At 36.5% G+C, this 22939-nt stretch overlaps 1 protein-coding gene and 1 pseudogene across 1 annotated transcript; both read left to right on the top strand.

The window, feature by feature from the left end:
• The first annotated feature begins 1211 nt into the window (after positions 1 to 1211).
• On the top strand, positions 1212 to 3562 carry LOC116209034 (annotated as a pseudogene).
• A 5769-nt stretch (positions 3563 to 9331) lies between these two features.
• Positions 9332 to 22506, top strand: LOC116208229 (exosome complex exonuclease RRP44 homolog A). The gene is made up of 24 exons (XM_031541568.1): positions 9332 to 9549; positions 9640 to 9777; positions 9871 to 10028; positions 11026 to 11081; positions 11229 to 11351; positions 11491 to 11621; positions 11726 to 11966; positions 12190 to 12343; positions 13357 to 13597; positions 14163 to 14319; positions 14473 to 14541; positions 15507 to 15632; positions 15751 to 15803; positions 16169 to 16275; positions 18682 to 18736; positions 18817 to 18916; positions 19218 to 19329; positions 19874 to 19994; positions 20660 to 20719; positions 20836 to 20941; positions 21033 to 21128; positions 21621 to 21702; positions 21780 to 21845; positions 21930 to 22506. Exons 1-24 carry the CDS (start codon positions 9496 to 9498, stop codon positions 22126 to 22128), a joined length of 2805 nt encoding a protein of 934 aa, XP_031397428.1. The 5' UTR covers positions 9332 to 9495; the 3' UTR covers positions 22129 to 22506.
• The last annotated feature ends 433 nt before the right edge of the window (positions 22507 to 22939 follow it).

The following is a 22939-nucleotide window of genomic DNA, read 5'->3' as shown; positions in this document are numbered from 1 at the left end:
TTTAACTTTAACTTGATCTCAACACACTACACAATAAAAATACACATTTTCCAATTTAAAAATTTTAACTTTAATTCAACACACTACACAATAAAAATATACGTTTCCCAAGTCAAATTTATAATTACATCTCATTTATCCTTTTCCACAATCAAAATTAAAATCAAAATAACTTTAATTCTGAATCCAAACGGCCTGTGCATAGATGGCAGATGGACAAATTATATCTGTGCAAAAGCCCAGACCATGTAATATAAGGAGTCGCTGGGATTCACTGATGTGCCCGACGGATAAGATGGCGATTCCCACTGCTTCTTGAGCGTAATTTTAGAAGGACCGGAGTTAGATGAGTTGGTTTTTCCATTTGGTAGTTGTAACATACTACAGTTCGCATATGGATCAGCTTTGCTAGTGTTATTTTTTTCTTCAATCTGAACTGAAATTTTCATTGAATTAGTGGGAAATCCTTCGAATAAAAAATTTAGAGGCAACATAACTCAAGTATCTGGTCATGGTCGCGAGGCTGGGGATGATGGTGATGGTGGTCGGGAATATGCATGAGGTGGGGCAAAAGCCCTTAACAGGAACTTCTGGATTTTGCCGGTGGAAGTCTCGGGTTGCTAGGCCGTGAACTCCCCCTCCCTAGTGACCATGGAGTGGGGAAGATCCTTCTGGCAGGAGGAGTTGATCTCGGTTTCATTTACAGCCCAGCCACGGGCCGCCTGAGTATACTCGGTGTAGGTTTGAGAGCGAGGAAAGCGCAGGGTCTTTCCGCCCCAGTGCGATGAGGCATTGCCACCACAGCTGCTTCCAGGACTCTCGGGTGCTTGAACAGCACACCCTCCACTTCCACGCCCACGCCGCTGATGATCTCCCCACCTGATATGCTGACATCCTTGGACCTGTACTTGATCTACAGGTAGCTGTCCGGGTGTATGACCCTGATGTCCCCAGCGTGAAACCACCCAACCTCGCATGCTTTCAAGATTGCTTGCTCATCGTTATAGTTAGTAACCTTGATTCCACTTTCCACACATGGCAATCTCTCCCATGATCCGACCACGACCACTCTCCTCACGGTGGCCGTATCCTTCACGTCCATGGCTCCAAGCTGCTGCCTCAGTAGGCCTTGTGCCTGGCCGGTCACGGGCATTAACATTCCACCACCCGCACAAGTGGACCGGACTTGTGGTGTCAATGAGGCCATAGGCATGAGTAATATGGACCCAGTTTTGCTGCAAGCGTTGGAAATTAGACCAGGTCCTTCCATGAAGGTCGAAACTTGCCTTCTTTCTTTGTTCCTAGCAAAATTCAAAAGTTATTTCGAGTTTAAGCATGTTTTAAATTTATATTGTTTATAGCTTAAAAGTAACTTCCACTAAGACCAAGTCCAACTAGGGTGCGGTCGCTTGCCACGTGGCGGCAAGTGGCTCCTGCAGTGGCACTACCCCCGCTCGCCCCCAGGCCCACGCGGCCTTGCCCTCTAAACTTCAAAACCCCTTCCCCTCCTCCCCCCCCCCCCCCCCCCCCCCCCCCCCCCTTTAACGGTCAAAGAGCCCAACAGCTCTTTGGCCTTTTTTTTTTTTTAATATTTAAAAAAAAAGAAAAAAATAATTTAATGAAAAATTACTGATGTAATTAATTTAAAAAGAACATAAAAAATAATGTAATTGATTAAAAAAAAGAAAAACGAACTCTTTTTCTTTAAAAAACTTAATTAATTAAGTAATTATTATTATATTAAATTATTTATATTATATAAATACATATTTATTCACATATATATAATTTAAATAATGTGTGGTCCCATGGAGACCATTGGAGTGACATATTTGAGTAAATGCCTTTATGGAATAGATGCCTTACTTTTTGACGTGGCGCCGATGTGACATCGACTGGGCCCAAGAGGCACCCAAAAGAGGCATTCCTTTTGGCAATCCTCTAAGGTGGTTTTATTTTATTTGCCTTTTTAAATTTAGTTTCATAGCTAATTATCCAGGGACAATTTGCAGTTACTTGGGAGCTCAACGTGGATATGTGCCAAATTCCGTCAGTGATGCATGGTGCTTAATTCCTAGATGTAGACATAGTACTTGGTCGTGTAAAACGTCTTCTCAGTTTCCTCTCGGTTCTCATCGATTTCAAAAATCTAGTTCGGTTCTTGCGCAGCGCCAATATGCTTCTCAAGCATCCTCCCAAGAACAGAAATCTCGAAGGATGCTAATGTACCTACAGCTTTAGCTTTTGCCATGGTGGGGGGCAGTTATGCTGCTGTCCCATTGTATTGGAGATTCTGTCAAGCTACTGGCTATGGTGGTACCATTCAACGCCGAGAGGTAAGACCGAAGTTTTCCTCTGCAGTAGTTGGTGTTTCTAAAATTGTCACTTATATGTTCGTACTCTGGTTAATTATGATAAGACTTTATTGTCTTTAGAGCGTTGAAGAGAAAATTGCTCACCATGCTAAAGACGAGACAGTTACCAAAAGGTTTGTGCCTGTCTCTAGCTGATATTTTATCATGATGCACTTTTTCATCCACATATTTTCTCCTCGATGTTGGCGGGCAGAAAAATGTGTTACATCTGGTACATACTGGAGTCAAATGTTGATGTAGTTCTGTGATAGTATAATTCCACACATGTGGCATTCTAGTTGTTATTATATAGTACCAAACTGTTCTACAACAAATAGTTCGAACTGATCTTGTGGAGTTAAGGATTCTTTTCCTTTTTTTGAGTTTGTTTACCTTTAAAAGACAGACGAATGATTCTGAAGAATTACGGTATTTGCTGCAGGGAGATTGCAGTGCAGTTTAATGCTGACGTGGCTGATGGGATGCAATGGAAATTTACTCCGACCCAAAGAGAGGTCCTTTCCTTTGCAACTGTTCATACGAGCAAGATATTGTTTTCTAACCACTTCATAGATGCCAAGTACCCATTTCAATATTTATGTACCATTAGATAATGTGAATATGCTGGTAAGAGTTAAGCCTAGACTTGGATTTTCACTATATAAATATGAATCTGCAGGTTAGAGTTAATCCAGGGCAAAGTGCTTTTGCATTTTACACTGCTGAAAATCGAAGTTCAACACCAATAACTGGTGTTTCTACCTATAATGTAACTCCCATGAAGGTTGGTGCACTAACAAAATTTTCATTCAAAGAATGGTTGTCGATTGAATATTTGTTCGGCCAATAGTTAGTGCAATATCTTTGGCTTTGTCATTGGCTTTTTATAGAGGTTATTCTTTTATATTTTGGAGGACCCAATCCGATTATTGATCTATTTGCTGGCAGCAGTTTATTTCAATAAGATAGTGTTTCTGCTTCGAGGAGCAACGCCTTCTTCCCGGAGAACAAATTGACATGCCTGTCAATACCTATTGTAGTTGTTGCAAAAATCATTTCACCATTATTTGTAACCTTCTGCTATTGCTGTAACCTTTCCTTCATCAGCACTTTGCAGGTGTTCTTCTATATTGATCCCGGATCTGAGGATGGGTGCTATCAACAACATTGTATTATCCTACACATTTTTCAAGGTCTCCAAGGATTGACTTGAGGCGTTTCGCAGACATTATTACCTTCCGGGATCAAATCATTTGTACAAGGGAGAATGAGATAGTTTTGGGAGCCAAAGGCAGCTAGATAGTTTTGATGGCGGTGTTCATTTCCCTGCTAATTCTGCTGTTCATCGCCATCGGAACTACGTGTCCATCAATGTTGGTATCAGCATTCTCCAGTGCTGTGATGGATTCAAGTAATTACCGTGATGAACCAACGATGTAACCGTGTTGCATCATAAGGAATGGACATGTCGTTCCTATATGCGACTGCAGGTGCTCTGTCCCGATCGCAGCAATGTACTCAACCAGTTAATCTGTTCGGAACGAAGTGGCTCAACGCGCTGGGGAGTCGTATTTTCAATTAATGAAGGGCAACTCTTCAATCTCGTCATAAAAGGAGAATAAAACTACTCGAGAAAAGTCTTTTCTGTAATCTTCCCAGGCTGGAAATCTTTTCTCTAATCTTCCCGGGCTGGAAATTGAGGATGTGGGACGGGTAGCCTCGAGAGTCCGAGCATGCAAACACCATAAACTGGCAATATTTCGAAAGCCTCCCATAAATGAATGCTACTAATAGGCTTTCGCTCAGTCCGGTTAACTCATAATTTATTTAATTTTTTGATTTCTTTTTTTTTTCCCCTTTCAAATTTCTAAGGATAACTTGAAAAATAAAGGGAAAATAGATGGAAAATAAATAGAAAATGAAAAACTTAACAAAAAGAGAACCTAAAAATGGTTATAAACTAAATAAATTATAAAATACATTTCTAACATTGAACATCATTCGTTATTTAAAATATGGGATAGATTTGAGAAAAGCAAAATAAGGGCCTTTTGAGGAGAGGGGTGATGATATTCACCAGCTTGAGGACCCTATAAGGATCCCGGGATGATGGAGTCGAGCATATGAAGGTGAGCTTAGTGATATGCAGGTGCCAGCTAGAACAATTACAAGAGCACGAGCCAAATGAATCCAACAAGCCATGTAACAACTGATATTGCGCATTCTTGGAGAGAAAGGTAAGTCTTCATTTTGACCCTTTTTGATAGATTTGCCACATTTTCAAGGAGAAAATTTTATTGAGAAATATTTTCTTAGTAGGGAAAAATCTGAAAAAGTTACTAAATTTATAGTAATTGCATTCAGTATAAGTTCAAGACACGTAAGGGCCCTAACCAAGGTGATGCGATTCCCGCAAAAAATGATGAGATCCGACAACAAAAAGGATCCCAAGATTGTTCTATAATCAGAATTGATTGACAAACTTTTGACCCGTTGTTTATGATATAAACAAGAACTTTGGTATAATTGACCTAAACCCGTTGTTTATTGCTAAACAAGAACCTCGGTATAGGAAGACAACATATGAAGGTGAGCTTAGTGATATGCAGGTGCCAGCTGGAACAATTACAAGAGCACGAGCCAAATGAATCCAACAAGCCATGTAACAACTGATATTGCGCATTCTTGGAGAGAAAGGTAAGTCTTCATTTTGACCCTTTTTGATAGATTTGCCACATTTTCAAGGAGAAAATTTTATTGAGAAATATTTTCTTAGTAGGGAAAAATCCGAAAATGTTACTAAATTTATAGTAATTGCATTCGGTATAAGTTCAAGACACGTAAGGGCCCTAACCAAGGTGATGCGATTCCCGCCAAGAATGATGAGATCAAACAACATAAAGGACCCCAAGATCATTTTATAATCAGAATTGATTTACAAATTTTCGACCCGTTGTTTACGATATAAACAAGAACTTTGGTATAACTGACCTCAACTCGTTGTTTATTGCTAAACAAGAACCTCGGTATAGGAAGACAACACAAACGGTGGTGGAAAACCGTTTGATAAGTCCATGATGAAAGCCACAGAAATTTTCGATAAGTTCGAATTAGTTCTTCAAGAACCAAAGAGAATACTCTCACAATTTTCTAAATGTTCATTCTATTAAAAATTCACTAAGATGAGTATATATAGACATAAACTAATCATAATCTAACATATCTCCTCATAAAATAAGGAAAATAAAATCTAAAGTATCTATAGAGATGTGACTTAATCTATAACGATATGAAATCTAAATATTCATAGAATATCTCAATGAGATTTAAACATTAAACAAATCTGATGATATCTTCTCTTGATCCTCAACAAATATTTTAGAAGCTTTTAGAAAATGGCATTATCATGGGATTAATCCTTTGCATTATGGACTTAGCTGGAATCTTCTAGAACTTGAATAATATTGATGCATCTTTGTTAATCACGTGGTTTATATCCAACGAGCCTCCACGAATTTGCTTGAGCCCAAACCTTTTGAATCTGGTCGTTGAGTTCATCTTTAAACTTCTTTACTCGTGCTCGCGTAATCGGTCCAATTAAAACTTGAACTAAATCTTTTGAAGTCGTGCTACGATTTGCATCACAAGGCAACCATATGCTTGGACCAAAGTTAAATGCTGGCTATTCATTGAAGATAAAAAGTACATCAAACCCATATGAGGTTTTACCATGAATGACTCTTTACTGGTATGACTTAGATGTCTCATATTTTTTGAAAAAGTGATTGGATGGATGGGATTTGGTATGATACTAATGAGATTGATTGTCCTTTTTTTTTAATCCTATTCTCTTAAAAAAACCAACGAGTCACACACTAAGCATAGCAATTAGATAAACTGATCAATCAAATTTTTATTCATCAAATCCCCATTTGGAAATGAGAAAATATATTAAATATTTAAAAAGGGGTACCATACCCGGTTCCGTTGCTACTGCGGGCTTTACACAATCGATCGGATAATATAAATATCCCTTCAACACAATATAGGTCATCGAAAGGATCTCGTTCATTTTCGGCTCAAGATGATAGCGAATTACAAATTCTATTTTAGTAGGACATGTGTCTCTATCATTATGAAATTCATAAATGAAGTAGTTAATGGTGGGGTTATCATTATCCTTTTTGTAGTTACGAATATCGTATGTGTTCCTAAGAAAAGGAATTTGTCCATTTTTCAAGATCTCAAAGGTGTGCGGAAGCTCATAAGAATTCTTAAATGGAAATGAAAAAGAAATGTAACACCAGTTTTGGCCCATTAGAAGTAGAAGGCGCTCTGATGAGATTCTCGCAGGATGCTACAATTTAATTTGGCTTAGAAAAAGCAAAAAGTTATCTTGCCATTTCTTTTTTTTTTTGGTCCCTTCTTGAAGTAGAAAGCGTTCCTTCTGTTCTTGAACAACATCTTTCAAAAGGGCTTCTGCTTCCTCGGTAAATGTTTTAGCTTCCAGCTATTTTATCACGTATTTTGATTTCACGTTTTTGTAAGTACTTCAAGATCCATTACGTGTCCAAGGCCTGTTGTTCTTCTAGGCATCCTGGCCCTTTGTTAATTGGGGCTAAAACTTCGAAAATTAGAAATGCCAAAATAGGAATACCACTTTTTTTTTGGATGAATATAGGAATAACACTTGATATTGATGTTAATGGGTAAAAGAATGGGAGTTGGTTGCATGTATTTATTGAAATAACTTAATCCTTTTTTGCTAAGACTTAATACCCTATCCTATCCATTTTGAAATATTGGTTCAAACCCTTTGCTACTAGGTGAATGATGCCTCGTGTGCATCACAACTATTAATTATTACAATTCTATTTTTTTCATTGCTTGCAATGTACTATTTGGTCTTTCTTATTTTCCTTATTTTCCTAATCATTTCTCTGTTTTTTTTTCCTTGTGTGTAGCTCAGGTGCATTGCCTAGTCTTAGTATATGTGTGTATATAATATTATTAGATTAGATTAGTTTTTTTTGTTTGTGCGATGCACATGTTATTGGTCAGACTGGTTATTATTAGATGGATTTTTAAAAAATTTTACATCACAATTGAAATGTTCATTGACTTATAAATATTCTTAAATTGAAACCATTCAAATATTAGTTCATAATACAATAACAAATTAAGAATATTTACAAATGAATTTGTAACACTAAATATGGATGAAGAAAATGACATTGTTTAGAAAAAAATATTACATTTTCTTAAATATCAAATTTTAAAAATTGTAATAGATGACTTCCATGTATTTTGCAAAAAAGGAAAGGCAAATCATCAATTGTCATAAATTCTTCTTGCAAATTCTTACTTTAAAAATTTTTTAAATAGATTTATCTTTCACTTTTCAAAAGTGTTCAATATTTAAATTTGCTTATTCTTACTTGCAAAAAAGAAATGACAAATCATCAATGGACATAAATTCCTTCTTGCAAATTCTTACTTAAAATTTTTTTTAATAGATTTAGGGTTAATTACTTAAACAAGCACAAACTTCTTACATTTTATCAATTCTAACACGAGTTTTTTTTCTTAACCTAAAAATACATAAACTATCAATTTGATATTAGTATTAGCACGCACCAACTTTTCGTTAATTTAAACAGGAATTGTTGGCCACCATCCCTGATCAGGGTTGCCTGCGACCTTTGTAATCATCAACAACTCTACAGGGGTGTTGATGGCCCCTGGTGAAACCCTTACTGCTCGAATTAAAAAAAAAAGAAAGCAAATTCGAGAAAGAAAGGAAGAGGAGTTGGCGGCGGGAGCCTCATCAATGGACATCATACCACAATTGGGTTGGTGGGGACATGTCATCACAGGCTACCTCGATTGAGGGGCGGTGACCGTTGTTGAGGTCTCATCGATCAAAAAAGATGACGTCGTGCCAAATTAGTATCAATTTGATAGTTTGTATATTTTTAGGTAGAAAAAAATTGTGCTAGAATTGATAAAATTTGAAAAGTTTATACTTTTTTAGGTAATTAATTCATAGATTTATCTTTCACTTTTTCAAAAGTGTTCAATATTTAAATATGCTTATTACATGTAGTAGAATTTTCTTTATGTTACTAATTATGTTCGGAAGTTTTTTATAGATATGTTATTTTTGTATTTTTTATAAAGTTGTATCCCCATAATAAATAGGGTTAGAAAGGTAATTTTGTATTTAGTATAAGATCATAAAAGTAAATATCTTAATAAATAATTTTAAATATATATACAGTTATGATTAAACTAGTAAATGTATGTAAATCATTTTATACTTGATAATTTTATTATACAAGCACATTCTTGATTTCAAATATATAATCTCAAAATTTATTTATAAAAAAATGCAATTTCTTAAAATAAATATCTATTGAAAGCTTTTTGACATAATTAGTAACTAAAAGAATAATCTACTATATGCAATAAGTATGTTTTAATATTGAACACTTTTAAAATAATAATAGATAAATCTATTTAAAAATTATTAAAAGTAGATGATTTGCACCTCTTTATTTTTTACAAGATATATGGAAGTAATCTATTATAATTTTTTTAAAATTTGATAATTAAGAAAATGTAATATATTTTTTAAGTAATATCATTTCATTCATATTTCGTATTATAATTCATTTCTAATTATCCACAATTTGTTATTGTATTCATTAATATTGAATGGTTTCAATTTAAAAATATATACAACTTAATGAAAACTTTAATTGTGGTGTCAAAATTTTTAAAAATTCAAACCAATAATCCGCGCATCGCATGGGTAGAAAAACTAGTGAGCATATATATATATATATATATATATAAATGGTACACGCGAATGAGCCCGGTTAAATCAAACCGCTCCGGTTTTTGACCGGTTTACAGAACCACCCTCCTCCCCCCACCCAACCGCCGCTTTCCTCCCTCGTCAAGTTATTCCCCGTCTCCTCCTCCTCCTCCTCTTCTTCTTCTTCTTCTTCTGTTGGTGCTCTTTACTCTGCTCCAAAACCTCCTCCGCTTGTGCTCGACAAGCCTCACGCAGACCGCCATCATCATCGTCATCACCATCACCATCTTCTTCCGAGCTCCACTGCTCTGTAGCAGAGGCATGTTGCACAACAAGTCCTTCGTCAGGAAGACCAAGTCCGGCAAAATCACAAAGGTCCGTCCACATCCCCTCCACCTTCCTTCTCCCCCTTCCTCCGCATTTCCACTTCGGTCCTCCATCTAATTAGTGTGTCTCCCTTCTCAGAACGTGAGAGAACACTACCTTAGGGATGACATCTACTGCGGAGTTCCCGCTTGCAAGTCCTGCGACTCTTCCGCTGCTCGGCTGAGCGCCTGTCCCTCCACCATACTCATCTTGGACACCAATGTCGTCCTCAACCAGGTAAAACTGAGCTAACATCCGGGTGCTGCTGCAATTCTGTTTTGAGGGGACCGGAGTTCGACGCCCATAGGTTGTTTTGGTTGTGTTGTTTAGATTGATTTGATTGAGAATCCGGCGATAGATGATGTGGTCGTGCTGTCGATTGTGCTCCAAGAGGTTAGGAACAAAAACATGGCTGTTTACAATAGAGTCAGGGCACTCTGCAGCAACTCGGCGAGGAAGTTCTTTGTTTTCTCCAATGAACACCACAAGTAAGTGCTTACTCTATTGTGAAGTCTTTGTTTCTGGTCATTTTTGTATTTGGTCGCTGCATTTGTTTGAAAGAATTGTTGCCTCAGCTAAAGCTAGAAACTGAAGTCTCTTTTTACTTTATATAAGAATATGTCTCTTGTTTTTTGTGCTGTTAAGTGAACCTAGGAGGAAGTCACTATTATGCAGTTCCTCTATTGTATAACTGTCATGTTAATGGATTACATTGAGCTTTAATGAGGAGACCGCTGCTGTGCTGTCTTATATTGGAAGGATGAGCTGATGGGAAGAGCTTACACCGAGGTTGGGTGTTAAGGTTAGAGGAACGGTGCAAAAGGCCATTCCAAAGGGGTTTTCATTCCCACAGGATAAGCAGGAGAACTAATAACACAGAATCTGTAATTTTCAGTTCAGTTGATGAATTTGGCAAGTCCGCTGGGTCTTCTGAGATTGAGTTGCCTATGTAATAGTAGAGAGTTGGATAGAGACAAATGTTTAGTAAAGCAGAAGAGGAGCTATTGGCAAAGAAACCTTCAAGAGATAGAGTTTGGCTAGAATGGTCAAGGACCTTGTATGAGAATTGACGTACTAGACTCTATTGTGCTCCATTGTCTTCAAAATAATATGCAGTGTTTTACCTTTTCTTTTCTATTGCAATTGCATACTGCTTAACGTACAGAAATCTTACACTGCCCATTGCAGGAAATAAATAACTGACCCACTGTCCTCAACATGAGCCCTGTATCCGGGCAACAGTTCCTCCATTTTGTACTTAATTCCATATATCTGGGAAGACATAGTTCATCCATTTTGTACTTAATTTCTTTAATTGGTCAATCATGAACATCAATTTGGAAGTTGTGATTCGTGGTTTATTTCAGTGCTGCAACATGCTTAGGGCCATTGCTTTCTGGGTGGTGCTCAATTATAACAGTGGTTAAAGTGTGGTTTCTTAAATTTTTTCCATCAGCATATCTGATAATTTTGCATGCTTTGCAGGGATACATTTGTCCAGGATATGGCCGGTGAAAGTAAAAATGATAGAAATGACAGAGGTACGCTCTTCTTTTTTTGTTGAAAAATATAGTGGTGACCTGTATCACCTGTTTATCATGTCATAGCATATGATATGTATTTGTTAATGCTATTTAGGGACCCATATTTCTGCATTATTCCAATTTAACCTTGAACTGATTGTGCAGCGATACGAGTGGCAGCTCAATGGTATCAGAATCATCTCGGTGGTGTGGCAAAGGTTTTGCTTATAACCAATGATAGAGAGAATAAAAGGAAGGCAATGGAAATGGGCATTTCTGCAGAAACCAGTATGCATGGAATTCTTTCCTCCACCATTGCTTCTTTAATGTGCAAAAATTCAGTGTCTTCGTATATATGCTTGCTAGAGTAGATTCTTGGACAGTATTGTGGATTTGTTATAATCTATGGTTCATAATAATTTTGCAGTTGAGACATATGTAAAAACGTTGGGTCAACAGGATTTGCTTGACTTGCTTGTGCGCCCTCCATCAGAAGATGTAGTCATGGAAGAAGTTGAAGATTTAAGGCCATCGAAAAGGAAGGTCATTTATGCTGAGGTATGCTGCAGACTCACCTATCCTTTTTAGTTTCAATGTAGCCTTATTAGAGTTCTCCGTCAAAGAAAAATGACAATCTGGATTTCTTTTTGATCTTTATTCAGCACAAGCCCATGTCTGAAATTACTTCTGGATTGCATCGTGGGATATATCATCAAGGGAAACTTCGTGTTAACCGATACAATCCATTTGAAGCATATGTGGGAAGTGAAAGTATAGGTGATGAAATAATTATATATGACCGGACAAACATGAATAGAGCTTTTGATGGCGATATAGTGGCAGTGGAACTTCTGCCCCAAGAGCAGTGGCAAGAGGAGAACTCCTTATCTTTAGCTGATGAAGGTAATGCTGATCATTATATTCATTGCCAATATATATTCAGATTAGAGATGTGTTGTAGAAATAGCCACTGCTGTTACTCTGCCTACAGAGTAGTTCTAGGTCTAAAAATATTACATTTTGTGGTAGTAGTTGAATTTTTTTCTTCTATGAGCAAATGCATATGCTTTGGACCACTCTTTATGTTGCATGATCTGATTTTGTTCCATTTTGTTACTCTTTCCAGAGCATGAGGAAGAAGATGTTCATTTAGTTCCTGGCAGTGCGGATGATGCGCCTAGGACAGCAAATCCAGGACAAGGATCTGGTGCCAATGCTGATTTACCTTCCTCTCGTCCATCTGGCCGAGTAGTTGGTATCATAAAGAGAAATTGGCATTCGTAAGTTGACTCTCTTCAGGAAATACTGTTGTATCTGTTTTACTCAAAAGTCTAACCCTGGCTAAGTGATCTTGCTATAACCTGCATCCTTGTGGTACCTGGTTACAGTCAAAATATAACTCGCATTTAAATGTGTAACAGCATTGTATATGTGGAAATTTTTACTTTTCTGCTTCTCATTTTGGCTGTATGTTTTTCTACAATACCATGTCATTACCTGCTGACTTTTAAATTACATGCTATCAAGTATTTTAGACTCAAGAATGTTAGATTATGTGCTTCATATAAACGAATACCTTGCATTTAAAAGTATACCCCCTCTTTAGACATGCAAGGCTGTTGTTGAATTTATCTTCGAGAACAAAAATATAACCTGGTCTTATCGTGCTATTTGTTTTTGATAAAAGAGTGCCATAGCCAATACATTATTTGCTGTTTTATATTTTTATTGGTCTGCCTCACAATTTCCGGTCTTCATCCTTTAGTTAACTTAAATATGTCTTGATGAGAACCAGTATGATCAACTGATCAATAAATTTTGATCAAAACGGTGAATGTCGATCCTCAATTCTAAGTTGGCATTTGTAGTGTTCTGATGAAAGTGATCCTTAGCATGATGATTTATATCTTGTCTGCAGTATTAGGTACGGTTTGGTTTTGAAATTAAATCCCACTCCACTCCACTCCACTTCATTCCATTCTTCCCTCAATTCAACAACATACTAATTACTTTATTTTGTCTTTTTCTTCCATTTAATAATAAATTCTCACACATACTTTTTCCTAACCATTATGCAACCAACTTTTTAATAATAAATTCTCTATCTACTTTCACATCCATTTACATATATATACTCTTTTTTTCCTCCCATTTAATAATAATGCTCACATCTACTTTTTCATAACCGTTATTATAACCAGTTTTTTAATAATAAAATCCCCATATATTATATACATATGATATCTAGTTTTGTCTTCTTTGATGCCAATTACTTGGTGCTCTTTCTATGCAGTTATTGTGGATCTTTGGAGCCCATGCCAATGCCAGCAGGTGATGGGGGTGTTGCTCATGCGCTATTTGTCTCCAAAGACCGCAGAATTCCAAAAATTCGTATTCAAACACGGCAGCTCGGGAATCTTGTGAGTAAGAGAATCGTTGTGACTGTTGATTCTTGGGACCGTATGTCCCGGTATCCTTCTGGGCATTATGTACGGACGATAGGAGAAATAGGCGATAGAGATACTGAAAGTGAGGTAGGTCATTTTGATTCTTATAACTTATTTGATGGATTGGTTTCTTGCTGAGTCCCAATGTTGTGCTTGGATAACATGGTTTCTAGTACCCAGATGATTCTGAAGTATGAGTCTTTTGTTACTTATTTGATGGTTTTTTTTTTTTTTGCATATCTATACTGCCATTTGGAATCTTAGTACAGGAATTTGGATTAATATGGTGTCAATCCAGCACGTTCTGTCATCCAAATTTTCACTTCAGATTGCTCTTGCAGATACTCTGAAGTATAAGCATTCACTTCTTTTTTGGCACCAAACGAAATGATTGTGTCTAAAGTTTGTAGTTTGGCTTCGGAATTTCATGTGCTATGCGGTTAAATATCTATTGCCTATTCTAGCCTTATAGTTTGCTAGATCGTTTGCTGGATGGAAACTTCGTGCATCTTGGATAAAATATACTTCATGTGGAGTTTGGTCTTTGAAATCTCATTGATCGCTATGTATCATGTTGTTATCTTCGATATATTATGGGAATTATAATCACCAGACTGGGACCAGAGACTGATCTTGTGTTTGATCCGTGCAGGTGGTCTTAATAGAGAATGATATAGATGCAAGACCTTTTTCTTCTCAAGTTCTGGCTTGCTTACCTCCATTACCATGGTCAGTCTCCTCGGAAGACTTGGCTAATCCTATCAGACAGGATTTGCGGCACATACGTGCATTTAGCGTGGATCCTCCAGGTCTGTGCAACTACATGCTGTCATTGTTATTAATTTGTGCTGGTTTAGAATGTCAATTTCATGTATGTCATCTAAGTCTGAATTGCTAAAAGATAGACCATTGCTTTTCTACAATGTTAAAGGATGTGAAATGTTTAATTTTCGCTTTGACAGGATGCAAAGACATCGATGATGCATTACATTGTACTGCTCTTCCAAATGGAAATTTTGAAGTTGGAGTGCGTATCCTTTGTCTTCCCTGTTTTTGTAGTTCTGTAAACATTTGTATGTTCATGCTCAAATTTGAATCTGCATCCTGAGTACTACTCATATCTTAGGTTACAATGATATCTAAATATACTGGCAGCCTGGTTTACTTGGTCCCGCCAATCATTCCCTTGAAAGCTCATTCATTTTTCTTTGTTTTTCTCACCAACTTCTATTTTCTTAATTTATGTGTATACTGCCTTGCAAATTCAGATGGCAACATAAACTATTTTAGTACTCAGTAGACTTATCATTTTTCTCTAGCTTTATCTATCATTTGGGCAAAAATTGCATACAAAAGTTTGCCCTTTCTTCATTGCTTTATCTTTTGGTTTTTGATCAACCATTTGTTATATGTTTATTTTATTTCTTCTGCTAAGTATTGAAAGTTTACAGAAAATTGTGCACATATCATTTCTTATGTGGAGTGTTGAAATTAGGTTTAATTTCATATATCTACCTTCCGTTTTAGGTCTCTCTTTCTCATGTGGTCAACCTTTTAAGCTGTCTAACGGGGTATTTTATATCTTTCGGTTTGCTTCATAGTGGCGTTTCTGGTTTTTTCCTCGATGATAGCCCTTTCTAATTAGTTGACAGTAGCTTAAGTCTTTCAGCAATTTATCAAGTATTCCATGGCAAGGACTTTTGCACTAGCTTTGGGAGTTAACAGACTGGTGACAGCCCTAGCTTAAGACCAAAACAGTCTTGGATTCACTCTCTCCCCTTTGCCTTTTTATCAAATTGACCCAAAAAAGGGGGAAAAAAATTCTGTGCTTCATGCAATCCCATCTTGTCTGCTTCTGAATGGGAACATGAGGGATTCTGCAAAAATTAAAATTGAGCTTTTTGTATAAACTATAGGGGCAGCGTCAATTTAATGAGTGTTTGGCTGATTCGTCCTTGGTTGGGAACTGTGTTTCTCTATAACAAGAGTTACCTAGATATTGCTGATGTGACGAATTTTGTGCACCCGGGGACTCCCCTTGATGACGAGGCTTCACAGAGAGGCACATCAGTTTACCTTGTTGAGCGCCGGATAGACATGCTCCCAAAACCTTTGACAGAAGGTTATTTTGTTTTCTTTGGATACTCACTTTAATGTGATCATATGCAATGCCTCTTAATTGGGTTTCTTATTCAATATACTTGCCCTGAAATAATCTAATGTTGGAAGCTTTTCTGCAGACATATGTTCACTTAGAGCTGATGTGGAGAGGCTAGCTTTTTCGGTTATCTGGGTGCGCTTTCAATCTGTACTCATATTTGATGTGATAAGCTTGCCATTCTCCATTGTTGCCTTCTGGTGAGAGAGGAGAGTGAATTTCCGTTTGTCTCCAGAAGTTGCTAATCTGTAACTCATGTTACGATACGGTCCTTTTGTTGCCCGAAAAATAAAAATGATATGCTCCATGTAGCTACATATATGGATCTAGTTGCATATATTTGCATCCCATACTTTGGTGAGGCAATAAGCCTGAATGCCTAGGTCCCTTTTTAACCTCTTAAGAAATCCTCAGGTTCCAAATAGGAGTACATCTTGGTTGTTTCTATAATCATGAAGTAGGATTTAGTCTTTTCATTTCAGTTGATTACCTAATTCCAGGAGATGACACCTGAAGCTGAGATAATCTCTACAAGATACACAAAAAGCATCATCAAATCATGCGCAGCATTGTCTTACATTGAAGCTCAAGCTAGGATGGATGACAGGTATTCAGCTTTGTTTAAGTTGCATGTCTTAGGATTTCCTTTGCAATGGGCCTTGTATATTGTAGCTGGTACTTTGCGGTTCAGTTAATGCTCATGCTTTCTACCACTTATGATATTATTCTATCACTTGTATAATATACTATAAATTATCATGAATATTATTCCCTAGCTCTTTATGTTTCACAAGGGGCGGGATTGTTCTTTTACTCATAATGCAGGGTGTAAATTCAGGATACAACATCTTTCCTGTTTTAGTATTTGTTTGTTCACATCTCTTTGAAAAATTTATTCAGTTCCACTCTTTTTCCTGTTTATAATTTTCACCTAAAGTAGCCTAAATTTATTTTCCCTATTTCGACACTTTTTATGCTGCTTTTAATTTTTTAAAAATTGCACTTTTCAAAATGATTACAAAAAGCTTTGCTATGTTGAAAGAAAGCAAACAAATTTAGATAAGCCAGAAATAAAAAATATAATGGTGTGTTTGGTTTTAGAGTTAAGTAGAGTTGAGTTCTGATTTTAATTGGGTTATAATGATTGTGTTGTTGAATTATGAGAAAAAGTGTGAAAAAGTAATGAATAGTTCAGAGAAAGTAATGATTGTGTTGTTGAATTGTGGAAAAAGTAATGGATAGTTGAGAGAATTTAGTATTAAAAATTGAATTGAATGGTTAAAAAAATTGAAGAAAAAAGGAAAAGTAATAATTGCGTTGTTGATTTTTGTTGTGTAGTGAGTAGAGTTAGAGTTAAAATTTTAAAAACTTGATTGCAAAACCAAACGGGCCGGACTTTGGAATGTGTTGGCATTTGAAATTTTATGTACAGAAATCTGTATATACATGTTATGAAAGCGGAAGTCGAGGTGCCATATAAGCTATTGGAAAACCCTTAACTCGATAAATCAACTATTCATTTCTCGCTTGAAGCTTGCTTATACTTACAGAATTCTACATGATTTTGTCATTACGTCAAATGTACATGATGCAGCTGTCAATATTATTTGTATACTGAAATTTTTATATATATATATATATATATAAATATAAATGAGTTTTCTTCTTATGCATGATTCGCTCCCCAATATCTCTCCTTTTTCATTTCCTATTCGTCTATTCCAATCCTTGATCCCCTCTCTTTGCCTCCTCCCTCATTCCTCCTTCTTTCTACTATATACGTAGTATATAAAACTTCATTTGTTCACTAAGACAGTTATGTCTGATGGTTTTAAGGAGACTTATTCGAAAGTCGTTAGATACTTATCACACAATTTGGCAATGTTGCCGTGCAATGAGCAGGTATATAATTGGTTGTTCATTAATGGTATGCATGGGCCTCTTAAACTATGTAAAATAAGAATGCGTAAAAACATGTTTGGAGCTACAGCCTGTTCTTTCAGGAGCTTGTTGCCTTAGTTACTAGGTTATTCCCCTTGTATTTAGCTTTGAACTCTTCTTGGATGGTAGGTCTTATTATCAGGTCTAATGTGCTGAGCTACATGGTCGTAAAATGTTGGCCTGCCTTGCTGTTAGCTTTTTCTGCAGGGGTAGACGCTTGAGAGTCTCAGGTTGTGTTTGATAAATTAAGTGCTTAATAATTAAGCACTTAATTAGTTAAGAAAAGATATATATAGGAAGAGGGGAAGAATGATAAGGATGAGAAGATGTTTTGGAGGGATGAAGAGCACCAATAGGTGAAAAATGACTTATTTCATTAAGTCAAGTTTTTTTACTTACTCATTAAGTGGTTTTTGGCTTAATGATTAAGTAATTTAGACCCTCATCTGTCATATTTCTCTCTTTTCCCATTTGTTCTCCCTTGTAACTAACTTTTAAGTAATTATTTGATTAAGTTGAAACAAACACATGTTTAGAGAGTTGTTGAATTTTCATATCTTTTAAGGGAAGTTCGAAATCTACGCCATATATCTTCAAAATCTTGAGCATTAAGAGCAATGTCTTTGGACATTTTTGGTCCTTATTGTGATGAATCATCCTTTCTTGTTTTGCTCAAATGCTTTCAGGGTTAGAGTCCTGAAATCTGTATTTGTGAGCTCAAAATGTCCTTTCATTTACTTTTCTCTCTTTATTATTTTTTTTTATAGAATTCATTTATGAGTGAAAGAAAAAAGTATATGGGGAGGGTATACAGACCACACCACCATAAATGAGATGAAAGAAAGAAGAGAACAAAGAACTAAAAGGAAAAAGGAGCTGATTAAGGAAACAAATTGGATAAAGAAGGGAAAACTCCGTGAGTAGCAAAAGCCCACTGAGTCCCAGCCGAATACTAAAATGTCCTTCCATTTCAGAAATTGTTCATAATTATCTTTCCTTCTTAGTTTGTAGTTTAGTGTCATGATAGTTTTGAGCTTGATTGTCTCATTAACTCTCTTTCCTTCTTGAGCAGTCGATTAGTGGATCCTTTAACAACAGACCTGAGAAATATGAATGCATTGGCAAAGGTGAATCTCTTATTATCCTGATCATCTTTTAAAAATATCCAGTTTATCTTAATGGTTGTCTTTCAATCCATTTCCTGCAGATAATGAGACAGAGGCGTATTGAAAGAGGAGCCTTAACCCTTGCTTCTGCTGAAGTAAAATTTCAAATCGATACTGAGACTCATGATCCTCTAGATATAGGTATATATTTCAAGAATATAGTAATTTATTTCTCAAGAGGCTAAGTGGCACGTATGATTATCGACTAGAATTGGTCTTGTCCTGTTTCACTTTGCATACAATTTAAAGCCAAAGTGGCTGAAGGTTTCTATTGGGTAAATTTGAATGCAAAATATGTACATATAAATGAAACTCCTCTGACTCTTGATCAGTTCTAACATACCAGCAGTTCTTTTTGGTGAAGAATATCTGTATGTTAATAATTGGTATTTGTTTCCTGCTTCCTTTTTAGAGTTCTTATCTTTTATTGTAATATTTGCAGGAATGTACCAAATTCGCGAAGCAAACCAAATGGTGGAGGAGTTTATGCTTGCTGCTAATGTCTCTGTTGCAGAAAAGATCCTTAAACATTTTCCTGTGTGCTCTCTGTTAAGGTAAGCTGGTGATTTTCTCTTAGCGTATGATTGAAGTTCTTTGTATTTTTCTCATTGTACCTATTATCAGGTCGGAAAACACCCCGGCTTTTTGTACATGCAGTATTTGAGTGTCTATTTCAAAATTTATTTTACGAAATTTAGTTGATGTATCAACATACAACTGAATAAATGATATATCATGAAATTTCTACAACGTCACAAAAAACAACAAAGAGAATTCAGGAGATGATATTTTTATTCTCTTTTACAGTATATGTTCCGTTTAGATGAATTAAAGCACCGGTTACTCTCTGAGGCTGACCATAAATAGGGAAGGATTCTCAAAATGTAGAAGAGGAAATGAGAAAGAGAGAGAGGGAGGGAGTTGCCACATCAACAAATTAGGCCATGAAAAAGTTTGTGTTTTTTCCTAGGCTTCCAGTGAAATTAGTAGTGCTCATATAAAGATACCTTTTGGTTAATCTCGAGGGTGCGACAGAAGAATGTTGATCTACTTCCATATCATTGAAAATATGTGTGATGTTCTTAATTGCTTCTTCAGGCGCCATCCTACACCTACAAAAGAGATGCTTGAACCTTTACTGCGCACAGCAGCTGCTGTTGGTGTCAACTTGGACGTTTCAACATCTAGGGCACTGGCTGATTCTCTTGATCGTGCAGTGGTGAGAATTTTGAATCTATGTGTTGAGACCATGTTGTGCCTAGCTTCTTATTCTTTCTCTAGGGGTAAAGCCTCTCATGCCATTCTCTTTTCTGAGGAAACTGATGGGAAACTTTTTACTTTATATCTGAAAGAAAAGAAACATGTTCTGTAAATCAAAATAAAATAACTTCTCAGAGAATTGAAGTATCCACCTTTCTGAATTCTTTAGCAGGATTTTGGTAGCTAATTTTTATGGTTTCCTCCACTTTCCTTTTCTTTCAACTAGTAATTGGTAGGAAATCATTAAAAGAAATTAAATTAACTTGTAAAACATTCTAATTCAAGCTATAAAGTTATCCTAAGAATTCACAATGTACCCAAGCGTTCTTGATTTCCTTATAGCGAAATAAATTAGGGAGAGATGAAAAATAATAAAAGAAAAGTGACACTTCAACAAAGTGTTTGCTCCTTGAACTATCAGATTATCCAAATATCTATCTTTTTGGCCACTGAGTGTGAGTCTTTTATGCACAACAGTTTGGGTTGAGTTCTTGAATTAGTTTGTTCATTCCATCTAATATTGGTTTGTCTACTCCTTTTTTTTAAATTTTTCCCTGAGTTTGGTGCAGCTTTTAGCCAATAACCTCTTGCACTAATTACTCCTCTTGTTTCTGGAAATTCCAGGGAGATGATCCATATTTCAACAAACTGATACGGATATTGGCAACCAGATGCATGACACAAGTGAGTTTTCATTTTGCCATGACTTAGTAAATCGAGCTGTCTGCACCTTTGTTTGCTTTCCTAGAACACCTTGATTGAATGTAGTGCTTTCTCTTTGCTTGTTTTATAATTTTCAGGCAGTATACTTTTGTAGTGGTGACTTAAGCCCTCCAGAATATCATCATTATGGTCTTGCAGCCCCTCTATATACTCATTTCACCTCACCCATTAGAAGATATGCAGGTAAGAAAAGAAGCTGAGTCATTATTATTTGGTGTTTAAAATTTAAAAAACAACAGTTTCAATTAACGGAAATTGCCTTGTTCGTTTTCAGATGTTATTGTACATAGGTTGCTTGCTGCATCATTAGGAATATACAAGCTTCCCACAGTGTTCCAAGACGCAGCTCAGCTCACTAGCATCGCTGACAGTAAGAAAAACAGCACTATGCAAAATTTTTGCCATCAACTCTTCTGGATAAGCACAGTTTAGTAACCGGACTAGCTTGGGTGGCTGGGTTTGGAAATGGATCTCTGATCTGTCTAATAATCAATAAGATTGGATATACAAGTGAATTGGCGAAACCCGATAGTTCTTGCTTGGAGCCGACTTTTTCTTTCTGAAAATTTGTTAAATTCATATTTCTGATTCCAAGCATTTTACATATTAATCCCAAGAGCCCCGTTGAACTCTCAGATAAGCGTGCAAGCCCTTTACACAACTCAGTCGCGTGGAAAGCTTGATTCAGTTCTAAAAAGTTGTGGTTATAGACTTGTTTCATTCTTCTAAGCAACACTAAGGATTTATAGTTAAGTTTGAAATATAATGTCTCTTGATGATGGATATTCTTCCAAATTAGTATGACAATATGACCCGGCTGATAACTGAGCAATTATTTTCACTTTCTGTGTATATTCTTCAGACTTGAATTATCGACATAGGAATGCCCAGATGGCTAGTAGGTCCTCAGTGGAGCTCCATACTCTCGTCTACTTCAGAAAACGGTAACTTTTTTCATCATATTCCCTTTCTCTATGCTCGTTTCATCGTTGTCTCTGATGCCATTTGTCTTCTGTTACAGGCCTACGGATACAGAAGCAAGAATAGTGAAGATAAGATCCAATGGTTTCATCGTCTTTGTTCCCAAGTAAGTACTCTCTCTTTCTGCCTTGCTCATGCTAGGTTGCTATTGATGTGCATATGAATATGGCAATGTTTTGTTTTTGGGCAGGTACGGCATAGAAGGGCCGGTTTACTTGACGGAACGAAGCGAGAAAGGAGAAGGAGAGTGGTTCATGGATGAGCAGCAGCAGCAGATTCGGAAGATGGATGGCAGTGTTACGTATGGTGTCCTGCAGAAGGTTCAGATTCATTTGGAGGTTGTGGAGCCCCAGCCTAATCGCCCGAAACTCCAACTCACCCTTATTTAATCCGTTTTCTTATTCGGAAAAACGAAAAAGGAAAAGGGCCAAGAAGAGTAGATTCAAATGATTGCACCCTCAAGTTATTTAAAGTTGTAGTTTGTACAGCCACACTAATTACTTGTGACCCGAGGTTTTTTCTTTTTAATATTTTAAATGTAGTTTCTTGCTGACCATTTCGGCGAGTTTGCATGAGATTTCGGCGGGAAATGTAGTTGCACTGTAACGGAGATATACAAAATGCATGCACCAGATGTGGAGAAGTTTTGTTTCTTTTAATTTCAATTGTGTTGTTACGCTTAAACATTAAGGCTACCTTGATTGACATTGGCATTACATGATGTAACAGTTTCCTGCATTTTTCCTTATTTGATTATTACATATATACTTTGGGAAGGTGACTTTCAGCATGGAATTGGAGCCATGCTTGATCTCTAAAGTCAGGATTCTGTCCTGGAATCTACATTTTTTGTTTGTTTGTTTTGGCTCCGATGTTCTTGAGTTGTTCGATTTCTTTAGAATCGGGAAATCCGCGGAGAACTTCTTTGGTCATTGCCCTCTTATCATTTCACTTCCAAATCATTTTCATTTTGTTTCTTCTGTTGCATCGGAAGCTTCACTGTGCCGAGCAGAGCACATGTATAGGAGCGAAGGCGCTATGCATATGTCGTCTCGTCTGTAACTGTAATGTCATGTGACAGCAGCACGTGATGCCACCGATCAATGGATCATTCTTCATTGATAATTCAAGATTTTAAGATGAGAATATATTTTGATGCATATATAATAATAGGGACACCTTTCTTCTTTAGCAGACTCT

Source organism: Punica granatum, chromosome 5, assembly GCF_007655135.1.
Source record: "Punica granatum isolate Tunisia-2019 chromosome 5, ASM765513v2, whole genome shotgun sequence".
NCBI classification, from domain to species: Eukaryota; Viridiplantae; Streptophyta; class Magnoliopsida; order Myrtales; family Lythraceae; genus Punica; species Punica granatum.
This window is presented reverse-complemented; position numbering and strand designations above follow the sequence as displayed.